The 22,116-nt window shown below is 36.5% G+C and overlaps 2 protein-coding genes across 2 annotated transcripts; both read left to right on the top strand.

Moving 5' to 3' along the window:
- Positions 1 to 1,159: 1,159 nt before the first annotated feature.
- adck2 (aarF domain containing kinase 2) lies at positions 1,160 to 10,064 on the top strand. The gene is made up of 8 exons (XM_084095797.1): positions 1,160 to 2,439; positions 3,289 to 3,435; positions 4,666 to 4,794; positions 4,867 to 4,962; positions 6,206 to 6,451; positions 7,414 to 7,542; positions 8,388 to 8,441; positions 9,070 to 10,064. Exons 1-8 carry the CDS (start codon positions 1,585 to 1,587, stop codon positions 9,208 to 9,210), a joined length of 1,797 nt encoding a protein of 598 aa, XP_083951923.1. The 5' UTR covers positions 1,160 to 1,584; the 3' UTR covers positions 9,211 to 10,064.
- Positions 10,065 to 10,217: 153 nt separating this feature from the next.
- bbs4 (Bardet-Biedl syndrome 4) lies at positions 10,218 to 21,895 on the top strand. The gene is made up of 16 exons (XM_084095929.1): positions 10,218 to 10,286; positions 11,055 to 11,106; positions 11,864 to 11,943; positions 12,029 to 12,092; positions 13,092 to 13,203; positions 13,353 to 13,425; positions 14,169 to 14,222; positions 14,440 to 14,567; positions 17,512 to 17,566; positions 17,871 to 17,939; positions 18,214 to 18,366; positions 18,450 to 18,621; positions 19,145 to 19,214; positions 19,310 to 19,454; positions 20,482 to 20,692; positions 21,363 to 21,895. The coding sequence occupies exons 1-16, from the start codon at positions 10,260 to 10,262 to the stop codon at positions 21,491 to 21,493; spliced, it is 1,596 nt and encodes a 531-aa protein (XP_083952055.1). The 5' UTR covers positions 10,218 to 10,259; the 3' UTR covers positions 21,494 to 21,895.
- The last annotated feature ends 221 nt before the right edge of the window (positions 21,896 to 22,116 follow it).

Below are 22,116 nucleotides of genomic sequence, written 5' to 3'. Positions count from 1 at the left end.
AGCAGAAACGTTCAGATGAGATCAAAGACACTGATTATCAGGTCTGTCATTTTACCTGCTTCATAATGTGTTTGTAATGTTTCTTTTAAGTATGAGAGAGGAGGATGAGGATGATGAGGAGGAAGAGTGGTTGACTTCTGCCCACAGGACAGTCGTAATGACAAAACACAGTCATCACAGCGACCTCTACAGCACAACACGGGGAAACAGAGAAAACGAGTGTTTGTTTGTGAAAAATGTTCTTTGGACAGAAGGAAGAAAAATAAACAGACGAATTGATTAAAATGGACGAAAGACTGAGAGAGTAAATCATTGACTGACTGACGGATGGTCGAGTTAATATTGTCGGACTGAATGGGAATCTCTCTAGTTGACTTACAGTGAAACATTATACTATGACATGAATAGGAAATATGCATAGACAAACAAACAAATACCGATAACTTCACATTTAATAATTTTAAAATAGTTTTCACTTACTATTTCTTGTTGGATGCTGTTATATCGTGAGTGTTTACATCGAATGTATGTCCGCCCACATTTGGATTTCCTGTATTTATTTTATTTATTTATTTTTAATATATTTTTTAAATGTATTAATATTGTAAAGTTATTAATTTACTTTGATATGATATATTAATTATAATGTATTTATTTATTATAATAAATACTTTTTTAAAGACGACTAATTCAGATATTAACATATAAAGACATATAAGAAATAAAGTGTCATTTATTAATCTTGAAAATGTCACATTTATAGTACAAGAGAGGTAATACATAATTTTTAATATAAACAACAACCACTATAATAATAACAACAAACGTTTAAAATAAATAAATAAATATATATATATATATATATATATATATATATATATAATACATATAAAAATATAGGATAATAACAAACAAAACTGCAATAAAATAATATATTTTATATTAAAAATACAAACATTTAGTCACTATGTTTTGTTTATTTCTTTACTGTATTTGTTTATTCGTATTTTACGTAACAATGACTACTTACATTTCTTACTATCTTGTGTTTATTATTGTTGAGCTGATGATTTACTGAGTTTTAAAAATAACTTGTACTTTATTAATCAATAGACCAACAAATCTTTTCGGATTCGCGGAACTAATGTTGAGAAGAGTCACACGGAGGGATTTATCAGCCGGACCCGAGAAGAGGAGCAACATTTCATAACCAATATTTGAATGAATTCATCTAAATTCGTGTTGAAATGTGGAGGTACAATGTTAACTTTCTAAACAGCACTACATTAGAGCTCTGTCAGCGAAAAATACAGGAGAAAAAGAATAGGCATGCATTTGATCACGTGTTATATGTATTTGCAGCTTTTGAATCTTTCTGTTCATGATATAATAACTTAATCGTACATATAAAGGTTTTTCATTGCTGTGCATGTAGGTTTTTGCACTACAAAATTCCCCATTTGTAAAAGTGAATGTTTGTTAATCATTGCCTGATCAAAATCTGAAAATAACTGCAATGAATTGCATTTGAACTACATGAATCCATAAACAACAATAATAATAATAATAGCAACTGTATCAATAATGTCTGCATTCTGCACAAAGCGCCTGTTCCAGAACTTCAGCTGCATTGTTCACAGGGTATCGGTTCGAATCCCGTCCCGTAGAGTGTTTCTTCTTAAAGGTACTCGTCTTTTATCTCAAACCCCCAAAGTGGGACTGTTCTGTTGGACTGCATGTGGCGTCACTTACGCCTCCGGCCAGGAATCGGTCCATCAGAACCGAACCACAGAGAGGAAGTCAATCGCCCGAGTGCAGATCCACAGGTTAGTGTTCGTCTTGCGTCTGGGACTCCGTGCCTTGGTGCTTTATCTGAAGTTCAGCCCCCTTCTGCTTCTGTATCCCCTGACTTTACTATCACACCGTTGGGCGTCCCGCTGGTTGGACGCACTACTTTGGGTCACTGAGACATCTGGACCTACCTTCATCAAACTGGGCCAGTGGGCCAGCACCAGACGGGACCTCTTCTCGCAGGACTTCTGCGACCGCTTCTCAAGGCTTCATGTGCGAGTAAAGCCCCATCCCTGGATTCACACCAAGCTGTGTCTGAGGAGGGCGTTTGGGGAAGGATGGAGGCAGATGTTTGTGTTTGAGAGTAAGGAGCCTGTGGGGTCGGGATGCGTGGCACAGGTGTACCGGGCCAAAGCCAAAGTGGCGAATGTTGAAGATCCGGCGTTCCAGCATCTGGTGGAGGAGTTGGGGAAGAAGAATCTCCTGGAAGCCTGGGAGATCCCAGGACTGGGAGGAGCTTTGAGTGACCTCTGGGAGATGAATAAAGATGAGGAAGAGACGGTGGATGTGAAGAACAGGGGTTCTGGAGAGAGGCCCGGTCCAGGCGAACACCCCGAGGAAGAGCGTCTGATACCCGTGGCCATTAAGGTAAAGAATAAAGATCATATTTATTTTCTTATGTTTTAAACCTGTCACCTCCAATCATCTGGATTCATTTGAATATTTTTATGTTCCGGACAATTCCCAGTGAAATCTTCTGATCTTTATTTTTGTATACCATATTTTCACACAGAAATACATCAGATTATTAAGGTAAAATGGGGCTTTTAAATGACATTTAATGTTTAGTTGTTTTACCCTGAGAAAAATCTTTTGGTATTTTATATATATATATATATATACTGTATATTCTCCACTAAATTACTAATTTACACCATTAAATTTCATAAGCTCATTTTATTTCATCTTAACATTTTATTTAATCTTTGTTTTTTTCTTACTGTAAACTATTTTCTCTCAGAAATACATCAGATTATCAAGGTAAAATAGGTTTTTAAATTACATTTCTTTTTTAGTTGTATTCTTCTGAGATTGTTTTGGCAGATCTTGAAGTTTAAGTCAACATTTCAGTCTTATCCTGTTGACAACCAAAACAAGTATGCACTATTTGGTATTAAATTACTAATTTACACCATTCATTTTCTTATAAACTAAGCAAATTTAATTCAATCTTAAAATAAAAATCTCTTTTTAGTAAATAAAAAAGACTAGTCAAATGATGATGCGATTTAGTTTTTTGGCCCTAACTAGGGATGGTAGATGACCATGTTTCAGTGGTTAGCTGGTTTGGAGTGGTAGACCAGCAAAAAACACCTATAAAAGGGTGCTGGAATAAAATTTATTTATTGTTTATATTTATTTATGGGTTTATTGTCTTTTTTTTTCTGTTGTTATTGGGATTTTTAATATGATCATTATTGTTTTTTCTTCTCTCAGGTTCTTCATCCAGGAATCAGACGGCAGGTGCAGATCGATCTCATCCTAATGAAAGCTGGAAGTTTATTCCTCAACTGTTTGCCCGGCATCAAGTGGCTCAGCTTGCCTGAGATTGTAGATGAATTTGAGAAGCTCATGACCAAACAGGTACTGATGCTTTTATGAAGAACGTTCCTTCATGGCATTTAACCTAATCTAAAACCATAATATAATTTCCGTTGCTTGAAATAAAATAAATGTTAAAGTCAGTGTGAACCGGAAGTTGCGACCAGCTTTACTTCAGGATTGTGACGTATTTTCAGAGTGAAATGTAATATTGAATGAGAAAAATAGAGGGCGTGGCTTGTTTTTCCCCTCTGGGAATTGATTGGATCTAGAAAATGTAGGCGTTCCATTCCAACTGATGACATCAGAGGGGAAGTACATTTTCAGATTTTGATTAAAGATTACGAAGACAAATTTTTTTGGTGGATTAACTTGCACAGATTAATTGTTTACCAAAAGACTAGTGATGTGCACTAACAAAGTAAATAGGGTTGATTTTGATTTAATGCCGACTTCAACTGAAAAAATATTTTAATTTATTTCAGCTAGTTGCCAAAGCAACATTTTTCATTTCCATTTAACTTTAACTTGTACTAAAATAACTAAAAGTGAAATAAAATAAATAAATAACTATATGACGCATTTAAAAATAATACTAAAAATGAAAAACAAGAATAGTACTAAAACATGAACTAAAATCAATATGAAATAGAAAATTAATTAAAAAAAACTAATTCAAAATACTAATAAAAAATATAGTCAGTTGTGGAAAGTAATGCGTTACAATATTGCGTTACACCCTAAAAAAGTAACTAATTGTGTTAATTTCTTATTCATATGGTTGAATTGGATTAATTACTGATTAATCAGTAATTAATAAAGTGAGATTAAATGCATAAAGTAAACGTGTGTAATTGAACATATTTAATTATTGCAGGTTATGTAATATTCTGAATTTGCATTTCTCAGTTTTTATTCATTTTGAGGAATATTGAATCTGTTTTTGTGCAAGTGAGATGAGTAAATGCACGTTCACGTTAGTCTAGAGCTACATTAACCATTATATTTACACAATCGCACTTACTCCTGATTTCTCTCAACATGGGGACAGGAGAAGCGTCAGACGTTAAATGAGAAAACAAAGTTACTTGCGTTACTTATTTGAAAAAGTTTGTTTTAACTTTAAAAGGAATGTGTTACTTTACTAGTTACCTGAAAAAGTAATCAGATTACATACCCGCAACACTATAATAGTGTCTCAATGGTACTAAAATAACTAAAACATTGATTGTGACCAAGTGTTTTTGTGCTTTAACATCCTTTTTGGTGCAGATCGATCTTCGGTTTGAGGCCCAGAACATGGAAAAGTTCCAAAGAAATTTCAAAGACCTGGAATACGTGAAGTTCCCGACACCCCTCAGACCGTTCGTCACGAGGACTGTGCTGGTAGAAACGTTTGAGGTAAAAATGGCATCATTTTAATATTGCCTGATCTATTTTATTTCACTAATGTTGTATTTTGTGCTCCTGCAGGAGAGTGAACCCATCTCAAAGTACATGGGCTCTGACGTCCCAGCAGGAATCAAGCAGAGAATCGCCAGGATGGGTGTCGATCTTCTCTTGAAAATGGTTAGTTAAGCAATCACCAGATTAGTTTTGTGTGTTATTAAGGCCCGTTCACACCAAGAAAGATAACTATATTAGCGGACGATATCGTTCTGTTTATTCTAAGCGCGTACTTGTCTGCTGCCTTCTCTCGGGTCATTTTGACCCGAAACTCATTTTTGTCAAAATTTGAATAATTGAGTGTTCATCAGAGGGATCCAAGACCCTAGGACTTTTGTCGCACTTGAACCACGAATACACACACAAAAAATTGAATGGATGCGAGGAGTTTTGTGGTTGAAATTTAAAAACGTAACAAATCCTTCACTCGCGGGTCAATTTGACCCCCTTTGGAAATAATGGATAGTGAGGAATGCTTCAGTACACATAGAAAAGCCTAAAAATGCTCAGAATTCAAACTAAAAATGCTAAAACTTTTCAAATGTCTACATGTGTATCTGAATGCATACTGAAGAGAAACTGACTTTAGGACCCAGCGGAACAGCTCATTTGCTCCATATAGAGCTATAAGGCCATCAGAGTCATGAAATATCATGTTATGTTTTTTTTGTTTTTTTTCCACAAGAGGTCGCAAAGACACCCAATGTAAGATATTTAGAGCTGAATTAAAAGGGTTTATGCATGAAATTGTGAGTTATTTTGAATTTAAGTTGAAAGAATGTTGAGGAATGTGCTTAAATTACTAGTTATTTATTATTTATTAATCAATAAATAATAATTGATTAATAAATCTACTGATTAATTATTGATTAATTATTACATTATTGATTAATAATTAATTACACAATAATTCGTACATTATTGATTAATAAATCTAATTTAAAGGTAAATAAAATAAAAAATAACAAAAAAGCTGCATTAAAAATAGAAAAAATTGTATAATAAGTATAATTTTAGGGCTTCGGGTCATTTTGTTGTCAGTGTATATAAAACAGCTTTACTTTCAGTGTTTTCAACCACACAGTATCGATATTTCTGTGTTACAAAAATCCCTAAGTTTTAATCTAGATCTTGGAATCATTAGAAGTGACTGATCGGAAGACCTCCGGGATCTGTCAGATGTATGACGTTTCACTAAGGAATTAAGATATGTTGGTGCCAAACCATTTAAGGATTTAAAACCTCGAGCTCGTTACAAAGGATTCTTAGGATGATTTTTAGAGTTATATCTTTGTCATTATCTTTATAGTTATCTGGAATGGGCCTTTACACTGGAGTCTGTCTAACTTGTGTTCGTCTCTGGCAGGTGTTTGTGGATAATTTCGTCCACGGGGACCTCCATCCCGGGAACATCCTGGTGCAGGGTGTGCGAGGAGAGGGACCGCAGGACAGGGCCACCCTGACGGACCTGTGGGACACGGTGGTGGTGAGCATGAGGCCGGCTCCTCCGGGCCTGCAGCTGGTGCTACTGGACGCGGGCATCGTGGCGCAGCTCAGCGAAGCGGATCAGCGCAACTTCAGAGACGTGTTCACCGCTGTCGTTCTCAAGCAGGTGAAGGACATGTGCTTCTTACATCGACAGCACTAAGCCATCCTGAAATGTTGAAGATGTGTTTGTTAAAGTTGGCATCAATGTTATTTTAGTATTATTTACACTACCGTTCAGAAGTTTGGGGTCGGTACAGTAATATCGGGAAATATTATTACAATTTCAAGTGGACGACACTAAATGCAGGAGTAAACAGGGTCTAAAACATTTTGAGCTTGTCCACTTTCGACACTTCCAGAGGGACACACTCGACCGGATTGCTTTCGTAGTGTAAACGCTCATGTGATCGAATGTGTTCAAACAGCCACAAAAGACCGTCTTCTCTCCGTCTACTGATCTAATGAGTGACATTATGGGAAGAGCTCGAGCCAGACGGGGTTTAAACTTTATCGGCTGAAGACCCAAGTTTGATTTGAAGATGATAAACTTACCAAGCACAATGTTCTCTCTCCATTCCTGATTTCTAACACACAGCTGGTTTTCGGCTGGTCTTGTGTCTGTCAGAGCAGAAACTAAAGCGGATTCTCTCCGTGTGTGTTTCCGTCGTCTCTGGATGCGTTCATATGTAAAATGCGCAAGCTTTTTTTGACCATTAGATTGTATAAAAAAAATGAAAAAGCCCATACATTAACTCACCCTTAGACCCTTCCCTCGAAGAAATCAGGACAGAAGTGGTTGAAAGTGGACAAAAGAGACGGATTAAAACACCAGGTGTAAACGGGAATGTGTCTCCCTCGTCTACTTGTGATCCGATCGACTAAAACGCATCTCAATACCAGGAGTAAACAGGGCCTTTAGTGTATAATGCCCAGGTTTTCTCTGTAACCATTCACAAAGTCAGCAAGTGTGTGATGATGCCTATTGTTTTCAAATCTGTTCAGATTTGAAAAGTCATGTAGTGTATTCCAGCCTTTAGTTTTAGTTAATAAAGCCTAAATGTTGACCTCATGACCTTGTGTTGCCAGGGCGAGCGAGTTGCAGAGTTAATCCTTCATCACGCCCGCGCCAGCGAGTGCCAGGATGTGATGCGTTTCAAGAAGGAAATGGCTGAACTAGTGGATCATGCGCTCAGTGACACGCTCTCCCTGGGAAAGGTTCGGAGTTACACACACCTCCATCACTTCCATAATTCATTATAGATCTATGTTGGCAAAACTTTGATTATGATATGTTTAAAGTTTTTGAAAGAAGTCTCTTCTGTTTACTAAAGCTGCATTTATTTGATCAAAAATACAGTAAAAACTGTGAAATATTATTACAATTTAAAATAACAGTTTTCTATGTGAATATCTGTTAAAATGTAATTTATTCCTGTGATCAAAGCTGTATTTTCAGCATCATTACTGTCTTCAGTGTCACATGATCCTTCAGAAATCACTCTGATATGATGATTTGCTGTTCAAGAAACATTTCTGATCATTATCAGTTTTGAAAACTGTCGTGCTGCTTCATATTTTTGTGAAACCATGACAAACTATCATTCAAACTTTGGGATAATACATTTTCCTTAAAGAAGTTAATACTTTTATTCAGTAATGATGCATTAAATTGATCAAAAGTGACACTAAAGACATTTATAATGTTACAAAAGATTCTATTCCACATAAACGTTGTTCTTTTTTTGACTAGTAGTGTTTTTATCTATTTATTCTGATGATATTTGGCTGTTTAACAGAAGCGGTTTTTCGAAATAGTGTCCAAAAATCAAGCACTTTTTTGTCTTGAATTATTTTAGTGTTTTTTGTGTGTGTTCATGTATATCTGATTTGCTGGCATTACATTTTATTCATCAGCAGCATTAGCAGACATGTGTATCTGCCATTAAAACTAATTTCGACCGACCACTATATATAATCTCTGCTGAAAGATTTCAGTATTGCTGGGATTGAAATGTTGCTTTACATGCCTTGTGTTTCACACAGTATGTGTCGTTTTCTAGATTCAGGTGTCCGAGCTGCTGTCGCGAGTCTTTGGTTTACTGATCCATCACAAGGTGAGAGCCGCCGCTTTTACATGATGTTAAATTACTCCGAACTTGAACTGGTTGCATCATTTGTTGTTTGCAGAAGTTAGTAGATCTGTAAAAATAATACTTAGTCATTTAATGTAACATCTACAGTGTATTCTAAAAAAGTAACTAATTACTAGCTACTAATTACATCTTCAACAGTGTAATTAGATTACTGTACTAATTACTCAATCTAAAAATGATTGCATTACAACTATCAAAAAAAAAATCTTCATGCCTTAAAATATCTTGAATGTAACTCGACACCCTTGCCTCATTTAGTATGCATGGTTCTATGAATATGCAAATGAGCCCCGCCTCCACTCACTCACTCAGCTCAGAGATCCACTGGTTGACGATCACACGTTGATCTGATTGGTTACAAGGTAGTTTGTGACGTCAGAAACACCAGCGATTTCAAAGCGTGTTTTTGAGACTGTCTTTGGTTCACTGCAGTTTTAAGGAGAAAATACTCAGCAATGGAGTCGACTTATGAATTTACACATGGTTTGTCAAACATCACATAGACATATAAACAGCATCAAAAGCTGGATTTTCACCACAGGAGGACTTTAAGTATTAAGTGACGTGTGTTTTGCTCTGCTCATGGCAGGTGAAGTTGGAGAGTAATTTTGCATCTATGGTGTTTGCCATCATGGTCCTGGAGGGTTTGGGCCGATCGCTGGACCCCAACCTGGACATCCTGGAGATCGCTAAACCCCTCCTGCTGAAAAACTGCACCTCGCTCCTCTGATACTCGTCCATCACACTGACAACATTTACCTCATTGTTCAATCATCACTCAAACAATGAGTGTCAATCAGGGAATTTAACCTCACTGAGAGAGGAAAATCTGGGATCAATTTACAAGAGTTCGGTCCATGGACAGGGTTATATGGAAAAGTTCAAGCTGTTCCTGGATCAATAATATAGACTGTGATGCTGAGACTGTATTGTACTATTAGGGCCAAATTCAATCTTCATATGTGAACTAAATCCTACAGTCCTGAAGTTTACAGACTTTAAGATGCTAAATTCAATGTCAGATTACAAGGTAAAACAACAACAACAACAAAACAAACAAACAAACAAAAATATATATATATATCCATCTGTTGGGCTGCTTTCACTTTAAGCATGTTTAAGTGCTTTTAGACCCAAATCCTGAAAAGTTATATATATTGTCAAGCAGAAGAAACGTGTTGTCTGTATTAGATTATAGAGTTAGTGCTTACAATCTATGCAAATGTATAAAGGAACCAGATTTTATCCATAGACGATGTCCTTTTGTTTGTGTTCAGTTAACATAACATTGGTTAAATATATCAAATATTATGCCCATTAAATGTGTCTTTAACAATCCAATTTGTAAAATATTAAGTGGTCAATCAAACGTTCTCTGCTGGATCGTGCTAAATGTGACATTTACGTCCCTGATGATGATGAGTAAATCAATTGTGTTAGTCAGATGGTCTCTAATCTTTCCCTTTTAACGTCCACATGACTGCATTTTGTTATTTACCCTCTGAGAAATGGATGAAAATAACTCCTTTGTGTATTTTGCACACTTTTTCCGAATTAAACTAATAATCTATACTTTGACTTAGACTTTTTGTTTCAATTTGTCTTTTTTATGATGTATGCTCAACGTATACGTGCAAACCCTCACCAGTGATTATATATATCTATGGTTTGTACCAGGTTTGTGCGCTGAAGTAAATGTTTATTATATATGTCACATCACGTGGTCGCGGTGTTGCCATAGAGAAAGAAGCGTCCGCCGGAAGTGATGAGGAAAGGAGCATGATGGCGGACGATGCGATAAAAACGGTGAGAAATTATGGATATTTTCATTAAATTACAAAATCTCTTGCATTTAATACCTTTAATATGAACAGTGATCTTCTTTATGGTGGTTTATGGTATTCTGTAACCGCTATTCATTATTTATCTTCTCGTCAGATTAATTATATCTCCAAAGAAAACAATCTGAAAGATCGACATTTTAAATAACAAAACTAGCCTGTATTTTATTCATATTTCGTTGAATCTGGAAAAACAAAGCCTGTCAAAACATTCTTGCCGGCTTAAAATCAAAATAATCTAAAATAATCAAAAATAAAGTCTGTTTTGGGACCATTAAGATTTAATGACAATCAAACTGTCATTACTGTAATGCAAGGAAATTGACGTAATTGTAAATAATTTATAGATTTGTTACGCTGTCTCTTCATTTTCTAAAAAAATATTACACCAGAACATGATTATTCTCATGAATGCTTCTCCTGACAGAAAATGAAATATCAAATGCATAATATTTGTCAGCAGTCAAAGTGCACGACAAAATAAAATGTACACAAATTAATTCCAGCACACATGATTTGATTGATTGTGTTGACATATTGGTAACACTTTACTTTACAGTATCCTTGTTACACATGTAGTGACTATAGTAATAACTCTAAATTAAGAATAATTACTTGCAACAAACCCTAACCCTATAGTAAGTACACTTAGTTATATTACTACTTAAATGTATAATTGCACTGTAAAGCTAAAAATAAAGTGTAACTGACATTTCTTCTTTTCTGTGTGTAGGATGTGCAGCTGCCTGCGGCCACAGACCTCAGGAAACCTCGTCCAAAGAAAGGTAAGAAGCTCTATATACATTTATAATATAAGTAATTTTAAAATACAGTTTTAAATGATAAAGTAATGCGAAACAAAACGGAAGCATTTTCAGGGTTCTCCACTTTTGGACGCCACTGCATCCATTCATCCTGTGGGTGGCGCTGTTTGCCTTTATTCTCAGTGAAGAGGATTATGGCTCAGAGGGAAAAGTCTGTCCAGGAATAGAACGGATTGAGATCAGATTTTGCCAGGGGGCTTGTAAGCAAGAGGAGAAAGATGCAGACGCTGCGTGTCACAGCGGACGGGCTCCTTTTGTTCGGGGGCCCGCTGGATTTGGGATGAGTCTTGTGTGGCCCCCCGTTGCGAGAAGAGCCCGCTGCGTCTAACAGCAAGCCTCTCTGCCCTCTTTTCTGCAGATTTTCAATGCCGCCTTTGATATTTGCATTTTCAAGATAAGTCCCGTTAATGTCCTACACAAGATGAAACAGCTTTTTATGTGGAAACAGGCTCCTCTCTTTAATCTTTGGCCCAAAAAAAGAACACTGTTAAAATCACACTTTAAAAATGTCTTTGCATTAGATAGGAAAGGTTGCGCAAACACATTATACAAGCAAAACATTTGTCAGACAGACAAATTCAAACACGCTTAGACTTCAAACGTGATGAAGAAAAGTGAACATTGAGATCCTGCAGAATTGGCAATGACTTTTTTTAAGTGCCTAGACTCTTTTGTATTGTTACGAGCTTATATACATTGATTTTTCTTCTGTCTGCAGCTCCTGAGCTTCCAATTCTGGAGAGGAGAAACTGGCTTATACATCTGCATTACATCCGCAAAGATTATGAGACCTGCAAGGTAAAAGCTGAGCATCCTACAGAGCCAGAGGCAGTGTAGAATACTCTTAATAAAGTGAGTTGATTTGTGTTCCTTCTGATTTCAGGCCATTATTAAAGAACAGCTGCATGAAACTCAAGGCATGTGTGAATATGCTGTGTATGTACAAGGTCAGTGAAAAACACACAGTAAACTGACACACAGATACAGACTCTTAGGCTTCACATTTATTATTTAATTTGAATTGAATTAGGGTTAGGGCTTGTGAAATATTGAATTGATTATTTTTTACTTGCAGATCATGTCTCAAATGTTCAAAATGGACTAGTACCGTAAAATTAGCACACAACTGTACATTAAATACCCATATGACCTTCTATATTTGCCAGAACATGCACTAAAAATCCAGAGAACATTGCACAATTTTTTTTATTTATTTTCACTTTTCATTCTCAGTGTGACGAATGAACCAGAAGCAATATTATTGACTTATTATTTGTTTGAACTGCAAAATGTATGAAAAATGGACATATAAAATGCATTTATTGCCCAGCCCAAAAAAAGTCGCTGTTTGGATTTAAACAGGCAAATGCTTAAGAGTGTATGATTGGCTCATTATTGCAGTGATTATTATGTTTCCAGCATGTTATATGTTTGGCATCAGTTTTTCTAAGTAGTCTTTAAATGTTGTGATGTTTTTCCATCACGAGGTGCATCAGTTTTTGGTCCAGATCTTGTGTTATTGTCAATGCAAGAGTCCAGCGCTGTGTAAAGTCTCCTCCAGCACATCCCAGAGACTTTCAGTGAGTTTAAGATCTGGACTCAGAGGAGACGATTCATGTGTGAAAATGATTCTTCATGCTCACAATCTCACAATCTGAGCCTGAGGAATCTGGACATTGTCATCCTGGAATATGTTCATGATGTGTCTTCATACATGGTTGTTTAAGTAATGAAAAGCTACACACTCCATCAATTAGAGTTAGAAAAACTGTTGCCAAACATGCTGGAAACATAATAATCACTGCAATGTAATGAGGTCATTTTAGATTGTTGCATGCCGTTTCACATACTAGCGTTAAACGTGAGTGTGCAGTAAGCAAACCTAGGCGATGTGTCCCAGTTTGTGCTGGTGAATAAGTGTTGTGTGTGTGTGTGTGTGTGTGCAGCTCTGATCATGCGGTTAGAAGGGAACATCCAGCAGTCTCTGGAGTTGTTTCAGAGTTGTGCAATCCTCAACCCCAAAAGCTCAGACAACCTCAAGCAAGTGGCGCGATCACTGTAAGCACCATCTCAAACACACGAGTGCTGTTTAAAATCTGCTTTATATGGTGTGTGTGTTCACCTGGTTTGGATCAGTGTCAACTGAAGAGAAGCTGATGCAGAAATATGTTAGCTTGTTTCGTGAACTGTGCTTACTTTGTGTTTAGTTTCCTATTAGGGAAGCACAAAGCTGCCATTGAGGTTTATAATGAAGCAGCACGTCTCAATCAGAAAGACTGGGTAAGTTCACAACTGTGTCTTTAATGAGTAATCCACTAAAAAATCGAATTCCTCATCATTTACTCTGCCTTATCTTGATCCAGACTCATATGCTGTTATGTTTTTCCATAAAACACACAAGAATTTTCTTCACACAACTCTTTCCATACAACGACAATATTTATTTATTTAAATGGTCAAGTTAGAGTCAGGGTTTATACTGTATATTTTATTTATTTATTTATTTAAATGCTAATGTAGGGGTCAGAGTTGATACTGTATATTTTATTTATTTATTTAAATGGTTAAGCTAGGGGTCAGGGTTTATACTGTATATTTGTGTGTATTTTATGTATTTTTATATTTAAATTGTTCAGTTAGTGTCAAGGTTTATATTGTATTTATTCATTTAAATGTGTTAATTTAGTGGTTAGGGTTTAGATTTTATTTATTTTAAATATTTATAATTTTTTATATTTTATATTTTTGTGAATTTTAGTTAGTTGGATATTTTTATTTAAAATCTTTGTTATATTTATTTCATTTATTTTAAAATCCTCTTGAAGCTTAACAAGCCCCAGTTACCATTCGCTTTAATTATCTTTATCTTTAGATATTGTTTTTTTTTTTTGCTCCACACGTCTGGTGTGACTTGAATAAATTGTGTGGAGAAAAAAATAGTGTGAACTTTCATTTGAATCACCTGTAATTTAATGAGATGCATGTGAAATATTGAATTAATGTGTGATTATTTTTACCTGCAGGAGATCAGCCATAATCTCGGCATTTGCTACATCTACACCAAAGACTTTAGAAGTGTAAGATTCAGATCGTTCAGTCACATCTGTGTGAATATTTACCTTATTATTGTAGTAGTATATATGTTAATTAACACTCTTCCTGTACTTTTATTGATTGTATGGCAGATTCCAGATTCAGCAGTGATGAAACGCCTTTATTGGATTTATTTGAGTGAGTTTGAGTGGCATGTCCTCAGCTGATGTTGTGTTGAACATGTTCTCTCTGTGTCTGCAGGCAGAAGAGCAGTTAAACTTGGCATTACAGCTGAATAAACACGATCTGACCTTCATGATGCTGGGAAAAATCCACTTACTGCAGGGGGACACGGAGAAAGCCATCGACGTCTACAAGAGCGCTGTGGAGTACGTCTCAATACACATCCTCACTTTTAATCATGCTTTAGGTCATGAGGCTTTGAAGTCGTGAACGTTCGGATTTTGAAGCTGCGTAATTCGAGCACTGACATGTTTTGTCACCAGTCACATTTGACTTGAAGAGTCAAACACACTTCATTTTCCTCTCATGGAGTGTTTTGTGGTGACTTACCCAGAATGCACTTTGACATATTTTTCGGTCATGTTTTGCACAGCGCGAGTAAAGATGTACGAGACAGAGTTTTGTTGCCAGAGAGGAACTTCAGACGCCTAGAGATGCTCTCAGCGTGTCGCTCTGCCACGGCGCAGATAAGACGCCCAAGGCAGCAAAGCATGCTGGGATCCGTGAAGCGCTCATAGCTGTAATTAATCACATTTACTGTCTCGCTGTGACCGCTCTAACATCTCACTTTTCTTTTTCTCTACCTCTTCGTTTTCATCTTTCTCTTTGTCTTCTCAAGAAAACCCTGAGGACTTGCTGGAGTCTGTCTTTTCTCCTTAAAGGGACAGTTCACCAAAATACTGTCATTATTTACTCACCCTCATGTTGGCCAAACCCGCATGACTTTCTTTCTTCAGTGGAAAACAAAAGTAGGCTAAATCTTCCCGCTGCTCTTTCCATGCTACGAAAAGCATGTCAAGCTTCGAAGAAGATGCAAAAGCACCATAAATGTATAAAAACAGCAGACCGAATCACTTGTGCAGTGATCTGAGAGCTTTGCGTGAGTTGCAGACCAACATTTTTCGTTATTTGCACAAAAAAATTCCATATATAATCCACTGCATATATATATGGACATTTGACAATATATCTAAATAATAAATATTATTTTATCTTTATTAATGTCATATTTAATGTGTAATTTAATATTATTTTTAATATGAATTGTTTTTCTAAAAATGTGTACATTGTGTAAATAGTTTACAATTTAAATGTTTTTGACAATATATATTTTTGTAATTATTGTTATTATACAAATATATATATTTATTTATTTTTTACATAATTATATAAAATAAGTTTAGATACTGTGTTTTACAGTTAAAATATTTTTACAGTATATATTAAGAATATTTTTTTTTTTGCATTATGAGAATGATAATGAGTATCTGGTAAAAAAGAATAATAATAATAATAATGCTGAATTGTAATCAAAATAATGTCGAAATGCAAAAGCTTTTAAAAATAGCCTTCATTATCTTAAAGCATAATATAATTTCTTATTTCTTTCTTGTGATTGGGGGCGTCAGTGATGGCCAGCGACACTAGTCTTTATGTTTTATGATAATTTATGTTCTTTATGTTCTATTTACATTGATTGTGTATTTTCTCCTTTAGAGAAAGTCTTAGTAGTTTGAAACAACCTGAGGGTGAATAAATAATGACAGAGTTTTTATTTTTGGGTCAGCTACTCCTGCAAAGACACTTTTTTTAATGTTCAACAAATGAAAGTGCAAAAGGAATCGCTAATCTGCTTTTCTCAGCGGGAATCCGACGATTTGATGACTCTTGATTACTGTTGTTGACTTTCCTCTCTTCCCGGAGAGCAGACTCTGAAGATTCTCCTCCTCTTGTCCACACACACTCAGTCTGTGAGTCTGGCTCAGATATCAGAGAACCGCGGGGAGCTTTAAGTGTGTGTGTGTGTGTGTGAGATCTCCTCATTATCGCAGGCCTCCCACTGAGCTGATGAATTAGTAACGTGCAGCAGTGGGACGCTCCGTAATGAGAGGAGCTTTCAGAGATCCCACATTTCCACCCGCTTCACCTCACTATAGCGGGAAGATGTGCCTCACAGCCAGCATGAATTAATAACAGCTCGCTGCTGGCATGAGCCGCTCGCGCACACACGTGACGGAGGAGACCGAGACCCGAGAAAAGCCTGCTTTCATCATCCTCAAGCGTGTCACTCACCACAGTGTGATGGAGTCGAGCAGGACCTGTTTCTGGATCAATATGCTTTAGTCCTGGAACAGCAACTAAGAAGCGCACAGCTTTAAATCAGATTATAGTAGCTCAAATCTGATTGGCCGACTGAAGTGGGATACTTTCCCAAGTCAGATTAAGCTGAAAGGAAGGAATAGTTCGTCCAATAATCACAATTCTATCATAATTTACAATGCATGGTTTTTCATATCTTTATGACATACTTTCTTCCATGAAACACAAAAGGAGACGTTTGGCTCAATGTTGACGCTGCTCTTTTCCATACGATGAGAGTTAATGGTGTCGTAACTGAAACATATTGAATTATAAGGCGTTATTTGTTGAGTAACTGATGACAAATTGATGATCAAAATTTTCATATTAATCCGTGTTATCATATTAAACTGGTTTTTGAGTTGATAAAAAGCTGGTAATTAATGAAATCATAAAAATTAAATACATTTTAAATAAAAACAATTTAAAAAAAAGATTAAATTTACATATTAAAACATTTTATTTGTTTACCTTAATGGTAATGTGACCATTAAACAACATACTGGAAACTGTGAACATGTGAATGTGTTATTATTTTGAAATATTAACTTTAAATCTCAAGCTTCAAGTAAATATTTTAGGTCGGCTGATTAAAAATGGTTGGGAATCACTGCATTACTCTGTAAAAAAAAAAAAAAAAAAAAGTACAGTCAACTTGGATTTTTAAGTCATTTCAACTTAAATTACATTAAACTGACTTAAAAAATGAGTTGAATCTTATATTTAAATATATCTTATATTTAGTTAAAGCAATGTAAAGACGTATGTTGTCATACATTATTGATCATATTCTTTTTTACAGTGTAATGACAATGTGCTTAATTTTTAGAAGAATAATGTCAGAGTGTAAAAGATCTTAATGGTTTTTAAACATGCTTCATTTTCTTTAAACAAAATATAATTTCTACTTTCTTGATTTTGGGTTGAAATATTGACGGTTATCTCTTTCAGGTTTTCTCCTGAGAACACGGAGCTGTTGACCACGCTGGGACTGCTGTACATGCAGGTGAGGGACGAGACCGTGACGGTGGACAAATCATTCATGCCTTTAGTTTGATTTCACACACAGAAGACCGATGATGATTAGAGACTTTTACTAGCAATGATTCTTTTGATCAAATTCAAATTCCTAAAAATGTCTTACTTTTCTTAATGTGTACAAGTAAAATGTTGGACTGTTGGATGATAAAATCGCATATATTTATATTAAGCTAGACAATGTAAGGTGTACAGTTAGAAACCCCTAGCATCACCCTGTGTCCGGTTGCATACACACAGTAAATGTGTGTGTTATTCTTCTCTCTCATTAGCTTGGGAAATACCAGAAAGCCTTCGAGCACCTCGGGAACGCTCTGACATACGACCCCAATAACTTCAAGGTGGGATGCAGTTTCAGTGACACTGAATGTGTGTGTGTTCCTGGATGTAATTCTCATCACCATTATATATCCCAACATTTATATTTTGTTTGCAGTTTCTTATTACTTACTTTCCATATTATCATGGAAACAATGGCTCTCATTCACTAATAATTGCGTACACTATTATACTATTATACTAATTATAAATATTGGCTGAAATTAAACGATTTTTTGAAATCTTTTTTGCATTCTCCCAATCTGTTGTTCCTTGTGTGTGTGTGTGTGTGTTCAGGCCATCCTCGCGGCTGGCAGTATGATGCAGACTCATGGAGATTATGACGTGGCCATGAACAAGTATCGAGTAGCGGCCTACGCTGTCCCCGAGAGCCCGCCGCTCTGGAATAACATCGGCATGTGCTTCTTCGGCAAAAAGAAATACGTTGCTGTGAGTGTCGCAGACCATCACTAGAACATTTTCTACCTTTCATCCCCTGTTGATTTCATGCCCGTCCTGCTTCTCTCCTCCAGGCCATCAGCTGTCTGAAGAGGGCGAACTATCTGTCTCCGTTTGACTGGAAGATCCTGTATAATCTGGGTTTGGTTCACCTCACCATGCAACAGTACGCATCAGCTTTCCACTTCCTGAGCGCCTCCATTAACCTGCGGCCACGCATGAGCGAGCTCTACATGCTTCTGGCCGGTAAATATATCACAAACTTTGTTTTCAGACACTTACAGTATTTTTATGCAAATTTTGAAAGAAAAACACTGGATGGAAACGGCAAGATGAGCAGCAAAAAACTTGTGACTTCGCCTCAACAATGCTAAACTTTAGCAAATCCAGCAAATCTGTGAATCACATTTGTGACCCTGGACCACAAAACCAGTCACATGGGTACATTTTTTGAAATTGAGATTTATACATCATCTGAAAGCTGAATAAATAAGCTTTCCATTGATGTATGGTTTGTTAGGATGGGACAATATAAAACTATTTGAAAATCTGGAATCTGAGGGTGCAAAAAAATCTAAACATTGAGAAAATCACCTTTAAAGTTCTCCATTTATGATCTTGATTGTGCTGCAATTCACTCCCAAAAATTGTTTACTTAATCAAATATATTGTTATTAGTTGTTAAAGTCATGTTCCTTAAAGATCAGTGTAAGTGTGAGAGTCCAGATGAATGTGATTTGATGATTATTTGTGCTCTGACCTTCATCAGTTGCCCTGACCAATCTGGATGACGCGGATAACGCCCGCAGGTCGTACGAGCAGGCGGTTCAGCTCGATGAGTATGTTCTCAAACCCTGATCTGTGCTGGGTAATCTGCAGTGTACATGAGCTAATGCAGAACTAGAGTTTAAGTGAGTGAATTTTTGCCTGACAGGTCAAACCCGCTGGTGAACCTGAACTTTGCAGTGTTCCAGTTTAATCAGGGCGATAAGAAGGCCGCCCTGCTGCAGTACCAGGAGATGGAGAGGAAAGTCAACGCTCAGCTTGAGAATAACAGCAACACAGAGTTTGACCCTGAGGTACTGATGCCTAAGTCTAATTCTGGACGAGAACTGCTCACTGAGACAAGAAGAAAACATATGACTGACACTGAATGTGACTAAACTGGTCATGGATATGTAGTTTATCAAAGTTATCAGTTTATCAAATCTGTGAATCATATTGGGCCACACCTGTAGAAGAAAAGAAAATAATATATAGATTTAATATACATTTTCTTGAAAATTCAACATTTCTTTGTCCCAAATTGTCCTTACCATAATGTGTCCCATCATGAATATTATTATTTTTTTCATAATTCTTATTACTCTAATACAGTGACAAAAATCATAGAAACAATATCTGGAAAAAAAAAAATTACATTTAAAATTTTATTATAAATATTAGTTCTAAAAACTGTTGTTTAGGATTTTTTTTTTTTTGGTTTTATGTTGCTGTTTGAGCATGAAAACGTCCCTCCAGCGGGAGTTCTTCTCTATATCAGTGTCAGTGTTTCTGAACTCCTGAAACGCCTCCATTGTAGTCTTGAGTTTCTTCCGGGAACAAACACGTCACAATATTCCTCATTTAAATAATTCATACGCAGAATAAAGGGGCGGGGCCTGGTTGAGTTAGTTAGTAGTGTGTTGAAACCGGAGGTTATGGTAATTAGGGGCGGGACATTTCCTAAACACACTCGAAGCGCTCGACCAATCACAACACACTGATCCAGCCGACCAATCAGAGCACAGAGTGCTTTTCAGGAGGAGGGGCTTCATAGAGACAGGAACTAAACAGAGCGTTACTGACAGACTGGGAAGAGAGGAGCTGCAACAATGGAGAATATGAGGAAAATAAACAACATTCAAGCAGGAAAACCTGTTCTAGTAGAGCCAAAAACAACATCAAGACTTTGTAAAGGGCGTACTACGGCCTCTTTTAATGTCAAATAATTTAAAAAACATTTTTATTTATTTATTTTTGCATTCTCCCAATCTGTTCCTCATTATATCAATCTGGTAATTAGTGAAAATTATGTTTCTCTCACACATGCTCTTTCTCACACAGATGGTTGAAATGGCTCAGAAAATAGGCACTGCTCTACAGGCGGGAGAGAACCTGTACTGGAGCAAACCAGGCAAAGACGGCAAGACCAGCCAGCGGTCCTCCTCCTCCAGCAAACCCAGCAGCTCCCAGCAGCCCCTGGGCACCAACCAGGCCCTGGGTCAGGCCATGTCTTCAGCCGCAGGCTACAGCAAGAGCATGCAGATCACCACAGGTGCAGAACCCCGTGTTACCTCTGTACAGATAAAACCTTGTCAAAATAATTCCGGTTCACATGGATATGCGGAAGCGACAAAACAATTTGTATTATGAATTTTTAAGGCCAGACAAGGAATTGTTTGAGGTCAATTAGTAAAGAAAGACTACACGCCTGCGCACATATATATTTAAACACACATACCTATAGACTAAACACGTAATACGCATGTGCACGCCGTCAGCATTTCACATATTAGCGTTTTGAAGATGATAGCGTTTTTCAAAAATGTTCAAAACTTGCTCCTTGGAAACTGTTTCAAAGTTTGCGTTCTCGAGCCGCCAAACACTGTTTTGTGCAAATGAACGGCCAGAACACATTAAAAGTTTTCTGTTTTCTGTGAGAAGCGGCCCCCTGAGTTAATAACTAATGATCTTTGCAATGGAAGTGAATCAATCATAACTAACTTTAGCTGGACAATAACTTTATTCTAGAGCTGCTGTAAAGCCTAAACAATCTCTGTTACTGTAACTTCCTATTATCTCTGTAAAGCTGCTTTGAAACAGTCCATACTGTTAAAAGCGCTGTATAAATGAAGCTGACTCAGCTTACACAGACTCAGCTTAAACAGATAACGGCTGTGCTTTCATACGCTCGGTTCATCCTGATGCTCCGTCTTTCTCTCCAGTGCCCGAGGCGGATGTGAGCATTGCCCCGTCTCCCCCTACAGTCCCTCCCGGAGCCCCCGAGGACGAGGACGAGGAGGAGGAGGACAAACTCAAGGAGAAGAAGAGTAAACCAAAAGCAGTGGCTGAATAGAGCTCAAACTAAACCTTTCTCCAAAACTGAAGGGGTTTATTACTTATTGAATGTACAGCATAATATTTAGTTTAATTAAAGTGCGGGTTACAATCACAGATTTTTTTTAGATATTTGAATGATTCATTACATTAAATAAAGGTCCGTTCACCTTTAGAAATATAATTGTATAAGAAGATTTTGTATAAAAAGCAGGTACACTTTACAAGAAGGATCCGTTTTTTTTTTACTACATTAGTTATCATGAACAATGAAAAATAATTGTAAAGCATTATCAATCTTAATGTTAATTTCAGTGTTTAATAATACATTAATAGAATTAAAAGTTGTATCTGATAATAGTATTTAATGCTGTACAGCTGTTAACTAACGTTAACAAAGATTAATAAATTCTCTAACAAATGTAATGCTCATTGCTAGTTAATTTTAGTGTAATCATGACAACTCTCGGAATAGTTTTAGCATGTTATTGAAATGGCAGTGTTAATGTATGTGGTCTTGGTGGACTAGATCTGCTACAGCAGAGCAATTACGGACTCATGCTAACAGAAACGCTGCTGTGAGCATGTAAGATTCGCTGCAGCTGCATAAAGACACATATCTAGATCTAGACAGGTGGAGCT

The sequence above is a fragment of the Abramis brama genome (genome assembly GCF_963993115.1).
Source record: "Abramis brama genome assembly, chromosome: 20".
Lineage (NCBI taxonomy): Eukaryota > Metazoa > Chordata > Actinopteri > Cypriniformes > Leuciscidae > Abramis > Abramis brama.
Note: the sequence above shows the minus strand (reverse complement) of the source record. Positions and strands in the feature narration are given on the sequence as shown.

Coding starts and splice junctions, on each gene's coding strand:
- bbs4 (XM_084095929.1), top strand. CDS start 10,260: ATGATGGCGGACGATGCGATAAAAACG. Junction 14,568..17,511: donor GTCTACAAGAGCGCTGTGGA/GTACGTCTCAAT, acceptor TATCTCTTTCAG/GTTTTCTCCTGAGAACACGG. Junction 19,455..20,481: donor ACACAGAGTTTGACCCTGAG/GTACTGATGCCT, acceptor TTTCTCACACAG/ATGGTTGAAATGGCTCAGAA.
- adck2 (XM_084095797.1), top strand. CDS start 1,585: ATGTCTGCATTCTGCACAAAGCGCCTGTTCCAGAACTTCAGCTGCATT. Junction 4,963..6,205: donor TCGATCTTCTCTTGAAAATG/GTTAGTTAAGCA, acceptor CGTCTCTGGCAG/GTGTTTGTGGATAATTTCGT. Junction 8,442..9,069: donor GTTTACTGATCCATCACAAG/GTGAGAGCCGCC, acceptor TGCTCATGGCAG/GTGAAGTTGGAGAGTAATTT.